The sequence below is a fragment of the Oryzias latipes genome, chromosome 10 (assembly GCF_053564925.1).
Source record: "Oryzias latipes strain Hd-rR chromosome 10, Olatipes_Hd-rR_3.1".
In the NCBI taxonomy this organism is placed as follows: Eukaryota; Metazoa; Chordata; class Actinopteri; order Beloniformes; family Adrianichthyidae; genus Oryzias; species Oryzias latipes.
In genome coordinates, this window is record NC_136246.1 from 14,431,186 (window position 1) to 14,444,846 (window position 13,661).

General features: G+C 39.9%; 1 protein-coding gene and 1 long non-coding RNA gene across 3 annotated transcripts; both read right to left on the reverse strand.

The window, feature by feature from the left end:
* Positions 1 to 863: 863 nt before the first annotated feature.
* On the reverse strand, positions 864 to 8,479 carry pdzd11 (PDZ domain containing 11). 2 transcript variants are annotated; one of them, XM_078954050.1, is made up of 6 exons: positions 8,356 to 8,479; positions 7,889 to 7,996; positions 7,117 to 7,191; positions 6,929 to 7,027; positions 1,909 to 1,969; positions 864 to 1,384 (listed from the first exon to the last, which is right to left on the reverse strand). In XM_078954050.1, exons 2-6 carry the CDS (start codon positions 7,979 to 7,981, stop codon positions 1,350 to 1,352), a joined length of 363 nt encoding a protein of 120 aa, XP_078810176.1. In that variant the 5' UTR covers positions 7,982 to 7,996; positions 8,356 to 8,479; the 3' UTR covers positions 864 to 1,349. The 2 variants fall into 2 exon arrangements, with proteins under 2 accessions (XP_078810176.1, XP_004073168.1); XM_004073120.5 differs by having other exon boundaries at positions 7,117 to 7,257.
* A 3,758-nt stretch (positions 8,480 to 12,237) lies between these two features.
* LOC144994863 (uncharacterized) lies at positions 12,238 to 13,634 on the reverse strand. Its single transcript, XR_013658531.1, has 3 exons — positions 13,574 to 13,634; positions 12,434 to 12,536; positions 12,238 to 12,353 (listed from the first exon to the last, which is right to left on the reverse strand). It is a non-coding gene; the product is annotated as an uncharacterized LOC144994863 (long non-coding RNA).
* Positions 13,635 to 13,661: the final 27 nt, after the last annotated feature.

Consider the following 13,661-nt stretch of genomic DNA (forward strand, 5'->3'; position numbering starts at 1 on the left):
GTTCTTAGCTGACTAGAGTGGTATCCGGTGTGGTCTTCTGCTGCTGTAGCCCATCTGCCGCAAGGTTGGACGTGTTGTGTGTTCAGAGATGTTCTTCTGGAGATCTCGGTTGTAACCAGTGTTTATTTTAGTTCACTTTGTCATTCTATCAGCTGGAACCAGTCTGACCATTCTCCTCTAGCATCAACAAGGTTTTTCCACCCACAGAACTGCTGCTCACTGGATACTTTCTCTTTTTTCAGACCATTCTCTGTAACTCTAAAGATGGTTGTGGGTGAAAATCCCAGTAGATCAACGGTTTCTGAAATACTCAGACCAGCCTGTCTGGCACCAACAACCATGCCACGGTCAAAGTTCTTTAAATCACATTTCTTCTCCATTCTGATGCTCAGTTTGAACCGCAGCAGATTGACTTGCATTGAGCTTCTGCCATGTGATTGGCTGATTACAAATTTGCGTTAATGAGCAGTTGGAAAGGTGTGCCTATAGCAGTGGCCATTGAGTGTAAAGTGTTTTTAATGTTTGAGACAAATGAGAAAATTTTATTAAAAAGTTGTTTTTCAACAGACTAATTTAAAGACTTACAATAGCTTAAAGTGTATAAATGCATCATGTACAAAAGTAACAAGTGAAAACCCGGAGCAGAAGCTCGTCAATGAATGTTCATTTTTATGCAGATTAACATGTCGAAGTGTAGAAGTCTGCAGATTTCACAAGTTTCTATTTTGTAGACGCCCAAACAGACTTAGATAAACTGTTCCTAAACAGAGTTGAACTTCACCAGAAAGTCACATCAACCTTTAAAATAGTTTGAAAATAATGAAGGTGCGGTGCTTCTAAAACCTGTCATGCAGGAAACAAGATTTATGTCTCATAATGAGTGATTTATTTATATCCACACTATTTAAATATTCATATAAAAACAGTCAACCGTCTCAGCATTTCCACAAATTTCCCAGAATTCTTACACAGATTTCTATTTACAGCATAGCTATGTACCTAATATAATTAAAATATTTGTTTTTTTCTGTACTAAAGGTGCACAATCTGAACATTTTTCACAAGTTCGCAACAGAAACATTAAATTAGGATGTGAGCAAAGGAAAGGCATCGATTATTAGTCCAGTTTGCTTTAAGCGTTATTACAGTGTTTAGCTATATTTCAGTTTCCTGACTTCTCCAGAACAGAATTTACAAACCTAACGTGTGGTTAGTCTGGTTTTTTAATGCGGAAACCAGTGGAGGGTTTAGGATGAGTCAGCTGGTGGTGCATCTGTCCTGTTGAAGTCCAGACAGAATGAAGGCCGGAGTCTGTGGGAGGATGAAGCTTCGTCTTCCTCTGCTGCCACCTAATGGACAGTTCTCTCCTTTTGCCGTTGATAATCTGAAGGAAGAAAGAAGCCTTTTATTGGACTAAAAGCTGTGCCAATACCTCTGCTACTCTCCAGCTAGTATGGGTTGAGGCTGTTCTAGTGTTTCTTGTAGTCCATACATGGAGAGTAGTCAGATCTTCATCTCAGCATGCACTGTGGGTGTGTGAGGACATGCTGGTACCTGATGACAGGCTTGGACATTTTCAGGAATATTTTCCTTTTTTTTTTGCACGTTGTGCATGAACTCCTGGCATGTATGTTTTGGGATGGTGCATAAAGCATGCTCTACAAACACAATAGTAGATGATAAAAGCCAGTGTGTGTGAGAAATTCAAACAGGAGATCTTGTATTCTTGGTTTGTTATCTGAACATTGCCACAGCAAACACTGCAGGTCTTCTGATACTTTCAAAGAGGACGTGAACCTTTGGTACCAAATCAGACAAACACACCTACTGTGTGGCTAAAAGGGAAACAGAAAGCCACCAGTGAGAACTCTTTATTCACTTTAGATGGCTAAGTGAACACAAACTTACTGTAAGGAAAGAAGCGAACCCTCATCAGGATTTCTCGAGCCGTCTTCAGTATCTCTACAGCCTGCAGAGGAAGACAGAAGCCTCATTTAAGCAACATAGCTCATCTTTGTGCACAAATGACACATTTGAAAATAAAAGCTTTTTATATGCAAGAGTCCTCACAATTATGACTGAAATAACCACACGGATAAAAAATGAGTTTTTGGCGTTTTTAACATGTCCTAATGGCATTTTTCTGATGATGAAAGAAATACATAAAGAAAATTAAGCTACATTTCTTTATTCAAGTCGTCATGAATCGGGAGCAGATGCAATAATGCTGTTTGAGAAAGATTTTTGTTTCAAAGAAAATATGCTGCACCGGACACAAAATTACTGCTCCGCTTGTCGATAAATAGATCCACGTACGTCTGTGTTTTCCTCCTCTGAGCTGACATCTGGCTCCAAACTGTACGGCTGGATTGTTCCAATATTGCTCGCCATTTTTGTTGCACCGCTAATGCTAAGTTGCGGAGCAGAGAGGCTGTAAGCTAGCAGTGGAGCCTGTAAACAGAGAGCTTCCAGCAACAGGGACAAGAAGGCCCACAACTCAGAGGTGAATTTCTAATGAACTCCTGCTGCTCTGCAGAAACTATGTCCTAGAAACATAATCCTAATTAAAAGTAGAAGTAGAAGGCATCAGATAAGCTGCACTTTTTTGTAAATTTAGAAAACACCCAAAATCCTTTACTATTTCAATGGTCCTAAAAATACTGTTACTGTTCACTAAAAAGAACAGTGTCTGTCCTAAAGTGATTTAATTTATTTAATCAACAGCCCAATAACATACTTTGCTGATTAACCTTTATAGAACTCATCTGACTGAGTTAGCCCAGCAGCAGATCACATTCCACCTTCTGTACATGTTTTTCTCAGGGCTGCCTAAGAAAAAAAGGGATGAATCAAATGAGGTAAATTGATCTTTGATGTAAGTGAATATATTTTTCACTGAAACAGATGTTTACTTTTTTCAGAAAAAGTTAGTTTTTAATTTAAGAATTCTTTGCTTTATACTGTATCTTTGTTCAGTCTCAATCAACAGTTAGGTTGAAACTTTTTGAAAGCCGAACAAAAATAATTTGAATGCAGCCAAACTGATTGGGCGGCGTTTCATAATACAGATGGACAACGCCCCAAAACATGCAGCCAAAGCAACTCAGGAGCTTCTTAAAGCAAAGAAGTGGAATATTCTTGAATGGTAATGTACAGACACAAAATAAGACAGAATGTGTCTCTGTCCGAATATTTATGGTCCTAACTGTAGATTAGTGTGTTTGTGTATATAGGTATATATGGTACTTTGAGATTTAAAAACTGTTTAATAAACATAGTATTATGAACTATTAATACATTATTATATTGTTTATGTACTGATGATAAAAAAAACTACACAGTAAGATTACAGAAAGATACTTTAGTATTAACAGATGAGGCGTTTTATTACAAAAACAGAAAGCAGCGACTATCGTATGTCATGCTCTCCTGTAAACCATGCAATGGGGGGAGCATGGCTTTTAAGGCTGCCACGGATGGGGGTGGGGGTGGGGGGTTACGGAGCAGGCAGCAGGAGGAGACTCACGGGGCGAAACACTCCAGTTGTCCGGAGTGGTCTTTTGCCGGGGACTTGACGTGCCGCGGGGCCAGTAGCCACTTTCTGATAACTGACAGAGTTTGCGCTCAGTGTATTTAAACACGCATGTGCAGTGACGTATGTATCAGAGGATGTTTGATTGGGCGTTCTGCATTTCAATCAAGTCACGTACTCTGTGAGAATTTTGATTCGCTGACGGATTTTTTAGCACTTTTTTTCACAAAACAAGTGGGGGGAAAAAAACTACAGAACCGTGATGGGGTGAAAAGTGAAGTCCAGCCGTCGTTTTAATCCCAGTTAGTGGTTCAACTCTTTCTCTGGAATTTGTTGGACCATACAAAACTCTAAAGTGATTGTACAAATATAACATGTTAACTTAAAGTGGTCCCTTGCTATAATGGGGTTAACCTTTCACCAAATTGTAAGCATTTTCTTTTAACAGGGCATTGTGTTCTGTGTCCTGATTGGTTCATTATCAATCAATCTTCTTACGCCATGTCTCCCATTCAGTATAGAATGCATCTGAGCTTGTCAAGCTGATGTTTAGCTTCATTTATGAAAACTGGACCTATTTCTACGAAGGTTTAAACTTTGAGAGAGTTTAAACAAGAGAGAAAAGTGTAAAAATGTTCATGTTTGACTGAGAAAGGTGCATAAAATGTGTAGTGACGGGTTTTACAGCTTTAATACATCAATAATACGGTAATTGTAAAAATGAAGAGGACTGCTTTGCAGATTTCACCTACATTAGAACGTTACTCCTGTGATTAAAGACTGGGACCCCTGTATATAATTCATTATCATACATAATAAAGTCTTGCCTTTGCACTCCAGATGGCGCCAAACTCACATGTGTTACAAAGGACTCATGTCTGTCCTTTTTATCCCCATATAAAGCAGGTGGTTAAAACTGTATATTATCATCTTAGAAATCTGGCTAGAGTCCGCCCACTACTCTCTCCTGCTAAAATGGAGATGCTAATGCATGCTTTCATCATGAGTAAATTTGATTACCGTAACGCCCTGCTTGCAGCTCTTCCAAAAACTAACATTAATAACCTTCAGTTTCTCCAGAACTCTGCTGCACGAGTTCTTACAAAGACCAGGAGGCGGGATCACATCATGGCAATTTTAAAATCCCTGCATTGGCTCCCCATATGCTTCAGGATTTATTTTAAGATACTTTTGAAAGTTTTTAAATGTCTTAACGATCTTGCGCCTCATTCCGATCATTCCAACTGTAAAAACAGAAACCTATGGAGAGGCTGCTTTTCAACACTATGGCCCCCGTTTATAGGACCTGAGAGCCGCAGAGAGAATTGATGCTTTTAAGAAAAGGCTCAAGACCCATCTTTTTAACCTGGCATTCAGATAATTTTTTACTACTTTTATTTACTTATTTAGTCATTGATTTATATGCATTTATTTATTTAGTTTTTTTTTTTTAGTTATTCGTTTATTGTTATTTATTTATCCATTTTATCTTGTTTTATGAACTCAAACTAGATTTTTAACACGTTATTTTAATTTACCTTATTTCAATGTTTTATTGAACTTGCATCACCACTTAGCACTTAGCTGTGGGGGAGCGGTCCCCGCCTCGGATGCTGCATTTCGCTGTCTATGTAGCTATTCACAGAGAGGGAGGTTCCAATTTTTAGCAAAGGATGGGGATGGTACAGAACATCTTTTCCAGAGGGTTCAACAAACATCAACAGAACTATTCTACTGCTGAACAGCAGACGTTGGCTGCAATGCTCACATTTCTGCACATTGAATTTTCTACCCACTTGTGTTCCTCTGGCATATACATCTCTCGTATATACAACCGCAACCAGCATCTCATGTGCTGGGCTCCACTGGTGCAGTACTGGCAGAACTGGTCATACCAAAGATTCAGAAACATGGTGGCTGATGCCCAGATACCAGTAACACTGCAAAGGGCTAAACTCGATTAGCCAAGGTGAGCATCTAAACAGAAAGAAACTTTGTTGATTGGCTCACAAAATAAAAACAAAACGATTTTTGGTTTTGTGGCTCAAGGAGGGGAATGCTACGGCCTCGGTATGTTCGGCACTCGTTGGGTGTTGTGTGTGTGTCCTTGCATGAGTCTACATGTCTGTATGAGTGATGTCTACAGGTGTCTCACCAGCAGACTGCAGCTACTCCCGATTCAGCGTCCAGCGTTTCATGTCTGTCCTTGTAAACTCATGTGCTTTTTGTGACAGTCTGACAGTCTCTGTTTTGTTTTGCCCTCCCCCTTTTTGTTTTTGGTGCAGGTCAGCTGTGGTTTCAACTGGAAAGTTCCACCCACTCAGCTGTGTCTCTCCGTTTTGGCTAGGATTTCTCCGCACTGTGGTCAGTGTTGTTTCGTCATGACGGTATTTACGTTTTTTTCCCACCTGGAATGGAGATTTTTGTTGTTAAAGTTGCTAAACCTTCCCTCAGTCTTGCCTGTTCTGTGCTGCATCTGGCTCAGTCTGATACGCTGTAACACTTTGTTGTGAGATTTGGCTGTAACTTTGTTTGGGGACTTTGTTTGATTGTATGGAGATACATTTTGTGTTAGACTTCTCATTCCCTTTTTCCATAGTTTAACTGCAGCGCCTGCCTCTTCAGTCGGCTGCAGGATAGTTTGTTGTGTCCACCTGGTTCACTTGGCTTTTATTTCTACAGTACCCTTCTTTTATTTTTAATTTACTTTTATTTGTCCCACGATGGGGAAATTGTTTTCCGCATTTGACCCTTCCCCTGGGGGGAACGGTGAGCTGCGGAATAGCCGCGCTCGGTTTTTAGACAACCTGCTCTCCCGCCTGAGCTAAACTGCCACCAATTTAGCACCTTACTGCACATTTACTGTTCTTTACACCCTAATTTTCCTTAAGTTACACATTCTTTGCTATAGACTAAACGGGAACAGATCATGGATGGAGGACTTTCGTACATTTGTGAACTTCTATCCAATCTCCTTTTATTTGACAAGTCCTTAGCAAACTGTTATAGATCACTTTTTGACCACCAGAAATAATCTGCTCTGATCAGGATTTAGAATGCTGTATGGCACTGAAAAAGAGCCAGAAATCTCTTTGTGTTTCACCCTGAACTTTGCTGCTGTTGAGGCGCGCCCTGCTGTATGTCTTGTATAGATGGTTCTTGCGTTTATTAGTGTCAATACAGGTTAATCTACTGCCTTTATTGTTTTAAAGATGAAAGTGTGACTGCGGGACCTGTTGCCGTCCGTTGCTTGGGGTTATGTAGGATTAGAAAACAATTGAATTGCTTCAAAATGCACTGTACTGAACATGTTCTACTTGTTTGGAGGGTGTCCTGAAATTACCTCTGTGCTATTGGTGATAGAAAAATAAAGTTAATGCGACTAAACAGACTCACCTTTGAGTGCTCTATGTCTTGGAAATCTACATCATTTACAGAAAGAACCTGGTCTCCCTCCTGTAGACCGGCTCTGTGGGCATCTGAATCCGGAACCACCTGTTGGTACATGACAAAGGCAGCACACGCCGATGTAGGTACTTGAAAAAAAAAGACTCCCCATTATGACAAAATGAATGGAATCAAACCTTTGATATAAAGATGCCTAACTGTGACGCTTTGCCCCCTCGGATGTTGAACCCCAACTGTGCTCCTGGAGGCTTCTTCAACACGATGGTTCGAGGCAGAAACTGGGTCAGCTCGTTGTTGTAATCAGGGTGATGAACTCGCTGGATTATTGAACCATTTCAAATGTGAGCTTTGATCAAGTTTAAACAAGTTTTGCCAAAGAAATACATGAAAAATAAGCGTTTTGTCTCTTTTCTTTTACTTTTATAACTTAATGATTGTGATAAATCTTTATTAGGAGTTTCTATTTATATTTCTGCTTTCTATTTATAAATCCAATTTCATAAATAGGATGTAAAGAAGTGTTCATAAAATGTCCTTTTCTTCCTGTCCATTTCTCTTTAAGTGGGCAAACCTACAAAATCATCAAAGGATCAAATACTTATTTCTGATACTGTATTAATTTATTTTTTTAATTTTATTTTCAGCACTTAACATTCTGTTTTTACAGTTGGAATGATTTAATGTCTAATTATCAAAGGTCCAGGATTTGGTGTTTTGAGCAGAGATCTGACACATAATTAATATGTTAAGATTTAAACAATCGTGTTCTTTAAGGAATCAACCACTCTTATATTTGCACGGTGCTCTTTTTCATCATTGACCACTAATTCAAAGTCAACTCCAAGATTAAGTATATTTTAGGAATGAACATGATCATAGAACAAACAATATAGTCAAGTGCCGCCCATTTTAAATGAGCGGTACTTGGTTCTGCTGAATGTGACCCACCTCATGAGGGGGGATCCATGCAGGTGGGTTCTCATAAGCAGGAAGAAACACGACTGGAAGCTGGTAGTCATCATAAGAAAGTTTCTGATCCATTACTGATGAAATACCCTTAATAGGAGGACATGATGATCATGGTTTAATAAAAGTTCATTCCACGACGCGCCTCTTGTTAACATGTAATTACGCGATAATAAAACATTCTGAAAACCTAAATCCAGAAAATGATGTGAAATAATAAGGACGGAAGAACAAATGATGGATAACAAATATAAATAGAATATTGTCCGACAATCGCAACAGTAAAAGTTTCATAGTGAAAACAACAAGGAGCCTAAAATATGCTAACACCGCTAGCTTTCTTTTACCAAACTATTCGAAATTCCACAACTGTGATTACCCGAGGTTCAATCTAGTATTTTATAACAATGCCAACTAGTTAATTAAAGACAAAAAGGCTAAATATTTACCTAAAAGCACACGCAAGGTCCAGAAATGAAGCATCAAAATGTAGCCGACTAGGAAAACTGAAAGCTATCGGTGAACTCTTCTTCTACGGATTTGTAATTTGTATTTAGCTCACTGCGCCATCTGCTGGCAAAAAAAACAACATTTAATTCTGATGAACAGTAGATGGTTTTGTTAGAAGTTCTTATTTTCTTTTTAATATACAGTCTATTATTGTTTGGCATAGTAAAACACATCATACACAACTTTAAATGGTCTGATTTATCAAAACGTTCATAAAAACAAGAAACGGTTGCAGATGTGTATCCTTTTGGAAAGACTTGAATAAAACAAGGGGGAGAACATTGATTGGATTTTCCATCCTTTCTAGATAATTCTTTAAAGCAACGTTGAATCTGTACAAAATATTTTTTTTACTGTATTTACTATTTTATTGGATTTTTTTAATGTTTTTTATTTTTCGTTTTTGCTGAAACAAGTATCACAACACAAACAGTTTCATAGCAGTTTTACAATTCTACCTCACACATTTTATCAAGTGGATCGCAGTTTGGAGAACAATGAATAATAGAAGACTATTCCTGCAGGCTTGGCAAATTTAAAAAATGTGTTTTTACTCTCGATGAGTTTGTTGAATGCATCCCAAAAATCCACTCAGAACAACAGAATCTTGTTACAGATCTGATCAAATGTCACGCAACAATAACAGTCTGTCAGTCCAACTTGTTTTTACATGTTTTCATCTCATCCAAATAACTGGATGGTAAACTTTCTGACCTTGATTTGCTGATAAGAAATACCAGCATCTGTGTTTGTCAGTTGCACTAATGAAGCAATAGATACAAACGAAAATCACCTGCCAGGTTTGTTTCAGGTTTTACCAACAAACTTGACAAAGTTTCAAGTTTCTGCATGTTTCAAAGACCATGAAATGTAGTGTTCTTTTCCCTGCCTATACTGAAATGGAGTTATAGCTAAATCCAATATCTTGCAGGTTTCTCTGTATGTGCTAATTTTGACCATTTTTAATTAAATATTGCAATTCTTGTAAAGCTTTTTTTTTCTTCTTCATATGAAAAATGTGGTTTATTGAAGCTACACCAACAAATTGTCCTTGAATTGAATCCTCAGGTGCAGAGTAAACTACCATTTCTGACCCTGTTTTGCCTGGCTATGACTGTCTGTTGATGCTCTGTTGCTATTTTTAATCTTACATCACTCAAAGTATTGTTCTTTTAGTATTTAGGTAGCCTACACTGGTTTTCTGCTTGTCCTTAAACCTGTAATGTAAGGTATGTTAAAGTGTTGTGAATTAATTTCAAATAAAAGGGCAGGTTGAGACATAAAAAACTACAACCGCATTTTGTGGCACATTTCAATTGTTACAGTTTTTCTCAGTCGCTTTAGTACAATTCTCAGATCAGAATGAAATTCCCAAAACTATTTGTTCAATCTTCACATCATGATGTCACTTGTGCACATCATATAAGCAGTTTCTCACTTCTTTGAACAAGTTGCAATTGCTTTGGTACATCCATGCAAATGATTATGTACAATTCTCTGCTCTTTGCTACATTATCAATTGTTTATGTCATGTTGATCAAAATGTATTATATAGTTCACTGTGCAATAGTCTTACTCCTCAAAACACCTAGTCATTAGTTCATTGTTACGTCCCTGGGGAGGGCGCAACAGCACAACCATGAAATAAGACAAGAAGTCAGAAATGATGTATATAAATATGGTTTATAATATTCAAAGACTCAGGCTGCTGAAAACAATTACCTGTGGGGGAGGAAGTGACGTTTGGGTTGTGCCAAATAAATAAACTTAATATAACAAAACCAGGCCTAACTCTGCAACTAAACCCATAAATCAAAAGAACAACAAAAGACTACCTAACTAGTCTAAATACAAACATACAAAACATTACAAGAAATGGCACCAACCCCTTACCTGGCGTGTCTAACACAGTTCAACCTGCGTGTGAAAATGTATGGGGCCCCAAACTTGCCTGATCACAACCTCCCACCACGTACCTGAGGAAAACAGCTTAGTCAGAAGCATGCAGCCAAAAGAGAGTCAGGATCGTAGTGAGCGTCAGCCAGAGACAGTTCACCAGACTCTGCCAGGCTCAGCTCCCAGGTGTGCTTTAATAGGCTCCGGCTTCCTGGTAGAGGAGCACCACATGACCAGCAGACGGCCAGTCCCAGCTGATGAAGCTGCAGTCCCAGGTGAACATCAGGAAATTAACTGAAGTGAAAAGCAACAGGATGAGGGCAAAGCAGAGGGCTGTGCCTGTAACACCCCCACCCTTACAAGTCCAGACCACACACGAAGAAAAACACTCACCTACACAGAGTATGATTGTGGTGCATCTCGAGGTTGTAGTCCTGTACGAACAGCGCCCAACGCATAAGGTGCTGGTTGTGGTTGGACATCCGCCTAAGAAATACCAGGGGACTTGAAGCAGAAGATTACTCAAAACCACAAACTGGTGTCCAAAGATGTGCAAATGACAAATTCACACAAATGAGCAAAATGACTCAAGCAAAGTGTCAGCACAAGGCACAAAGAAAAGCACCCCGAAACAAAGTGCTAACACGAGCCACAAATGCGCATTCCAGTGCCCAAAAACCCAGGACAGATGACAGAGACAACACAGGCTGTACAAAGACAGACCTACAACTAAGTATTGCCAAAAAAAAAAACCTGCCTCTGGTCAAGCGGGATAAATCCCAGACTCCATCAGGACTGTGCATTGTAAGCTGTCAGAAAGAGAGGATACAACCTCCTGAGCTTTCCCCCACCAGCTTACATTGGAGCAATATGGACCACATGTCCTCTGGCCAGTCAAGAGCTATTGCTATGCGTTCAAAAGCTTTAAAGTAGGAATCCACCTCAGACTCATGAAACGTAGGTACCATCACTATGTTTCTGCTCACATCACACCCCCTTTTCCCGTCAGAAACCGCTAAAGCAGTAGCTGTGTCTGCCACTACCGAAATCGACGACTGTGCTGCCGAGTGTTGCAAAGCCTCAACCTCCAGCTGCTTCAGCCGGACTTCCTTGTCCGCCTCAATCTCCATTCTGCGAACCCGCAGGCGGAGCTCATACTCTGCCCGTCGCTCTCTGTCCCTCTCCCTCTCCTCTGCTTCCAGACGTAGCCGTGTGAGCCGAAGCTTAAGCCTAGCATCCCTGCTAGAACTCCCTAATTCGGGGGACAAAGGATCAAAGCGTGGTAAAGTCGCAGGAGGGACCTCAGCCCCCTCTACCTTTCCTGGAGGCGTGACAACAACCACGGCGTTGCTTTCAACAGCCACACCGGCAGATTCAGCTTTAGAGACAGACGGGACACCGGCAACAAGGACCTTTAACTCCACTAAATGCTCTACAAGCTCAGCCCTGAGCTCTCTTTTAATGGCATGTCTAGACACAGGTTTATCAAAATGGGCGGCAACACACAATAAGTCGGCCTTACGACAAGACTCAAGGACTTCGATCCTTGGACTATCAAGGAACGCCTGCAGAGTAAAGCTCATAATTGATTCTACAAGAATATGCAAACTATAACAACAAAATAAACCACTTGCCTACTCCATGGTTGTGTAATCCCGGACGAGCCCCCACTTGTTACGTCCCTGGGGAGGGCGCAACAGCACAACCATGAAATAAGACAAGAAGTCAGAAATGATGTATATAACTATGGTTTATAATATTCAAAGACTCAGGCTGCTGAAAACAATTACCTGTGGGGGAGGAAGTGACGTTTGGGTTGTGCCAGATAAATAAACTCAATATAACAAAACCAGGCCTAACTCTGCAACTAAACCCATAAATCAAAAGAACAAAAGACTACCTAACTAGTCTAAATACAAACATACAAAACATTACAAGAAATGGCACCAACCCCTTACCTGGCGTGTCTAACACAGTTCAACCTGCGTGTGAAAATGTATGGGGCCCCAAACTTGCCTGATCACAACCTCCCACCACGTACCTGAGGAAAACAGCTTAGTCAGAAGCATGCAGCCAAAAGAGAGTCAGGATCGTAGTGAGCGTCAGCCAGAGACAATTCACCAGACTCTGCCAGGCTCAGCTCCCAGGTGTGCTTTAATAGGCTCCGGCCTCCTGGTAGAGGAGCACCACATGACCAGCAGACGGCCAGTCCCAGCTGATGAAGCTGCAGTCCCAGGTGAACATCATCAGAAAATTAACTGAAGTGAAAAGCAACAAGATGAGGGCAAAGCAGAGGGCTGTGCCTGTAACATTCATCGTATAAGTCATTAACTGCAAAATGGTTGACCAAGTTGTCATAATGTGACAAACATATTTCGCTGCATTGCAAGAGAGGATATTCACTGTGATGTGGATGAGAATTTGTGGCCTAACACACAGGAACGACAAGAGGTGTAGGAAGACCACACCAATTCCCACTGCACTGCCTGTACTGTTGTACAGAATATTGTCCTATCTTTTTTTTCCCTTTGTGTTACTGTTTGCAGTGGGTTTTTTCTATGTCGGTATGACATGGTCTGTCAACAAATTACAATATGAACAATAAAAGTGTAAATGTGAATCTTGTCCAGTCTCTTGCAATCAAACAAAAAAGGTGTAACTTACATTTTACAATAATTGTCATCAAAACTTTAGCCATAGTTTACATCAGAACCTCCCTCTATTACACAGTTATATTGACAACACGACTAAGTAATTTGACTGTCTTGTTCGTAGACAATGACACAAGGACTTGACATTCTGATGGCACTTAGTTTTGAGAGATGAACTAAAGATTTTGAGCAAGTTACAGGCTTTTGCAAGAAATCCGTAGTGTTTTGCTGTTTGTACAAATTGTTTTGAGAAATGCACACATATATTTGTAAACTTCAATTCTGATCTCAGAATTGTACTAAAGCGACTAAGAAAAACTGTAATTGTAAATAATTGAAATCTGTATATGTCGTTGTTCTATTCTGATGGCTATTTTTGGATTTTTCTCTCAAGAAATATGTCACAGTCAGAAATGAATCCATGTAACACCTCAGTGGTTCAGGAGTTCATGCGCCTTTTGCGCATAAGGAAGTATTTTTTTCTGCGTTTTGTTTTCTGTTGAACTAAACTCATTAAAATCTTTCCTACCAGGTAAATTTTTCAAAACAAATACCAAATTCTTAGGGTTTCCTTTTGATAAACAAACTGTCTCACCTGCCGCAGACCCACCTTTAGCGAGGCGCGCTGCGGGAGCGCAACAGACAGCCATCTTTCCCCCTTTCGCTTTTACTGAAATTGTGTCCTCCCATTCTGTGCG

Excerpts from the sequence above, each read along its gene's own strand:
- pdzd11 (XM_004073120.5), bottom strand. The coding sequence starts at position 7,981 with ATGGATCAGAAACTTTCTTATGATGACTACCAGCTTCCAGTCGTGTTT. Across the intron at positions 7,258-7,888 it reads CATGGATCCCCCCTCATGAG|CGAGTTCATCACCCTGATTA; the intron begins GTGGGTCACATT and ends TCAATAATCCAG. Across the intron at positions 7,028-7,116 it reads TAGGCATCTTTATATCAAAG|GTGGTTCCGGATTCAGATGC; the intron begins GTTTGATTCCAT and ends ATGTACCAACAG.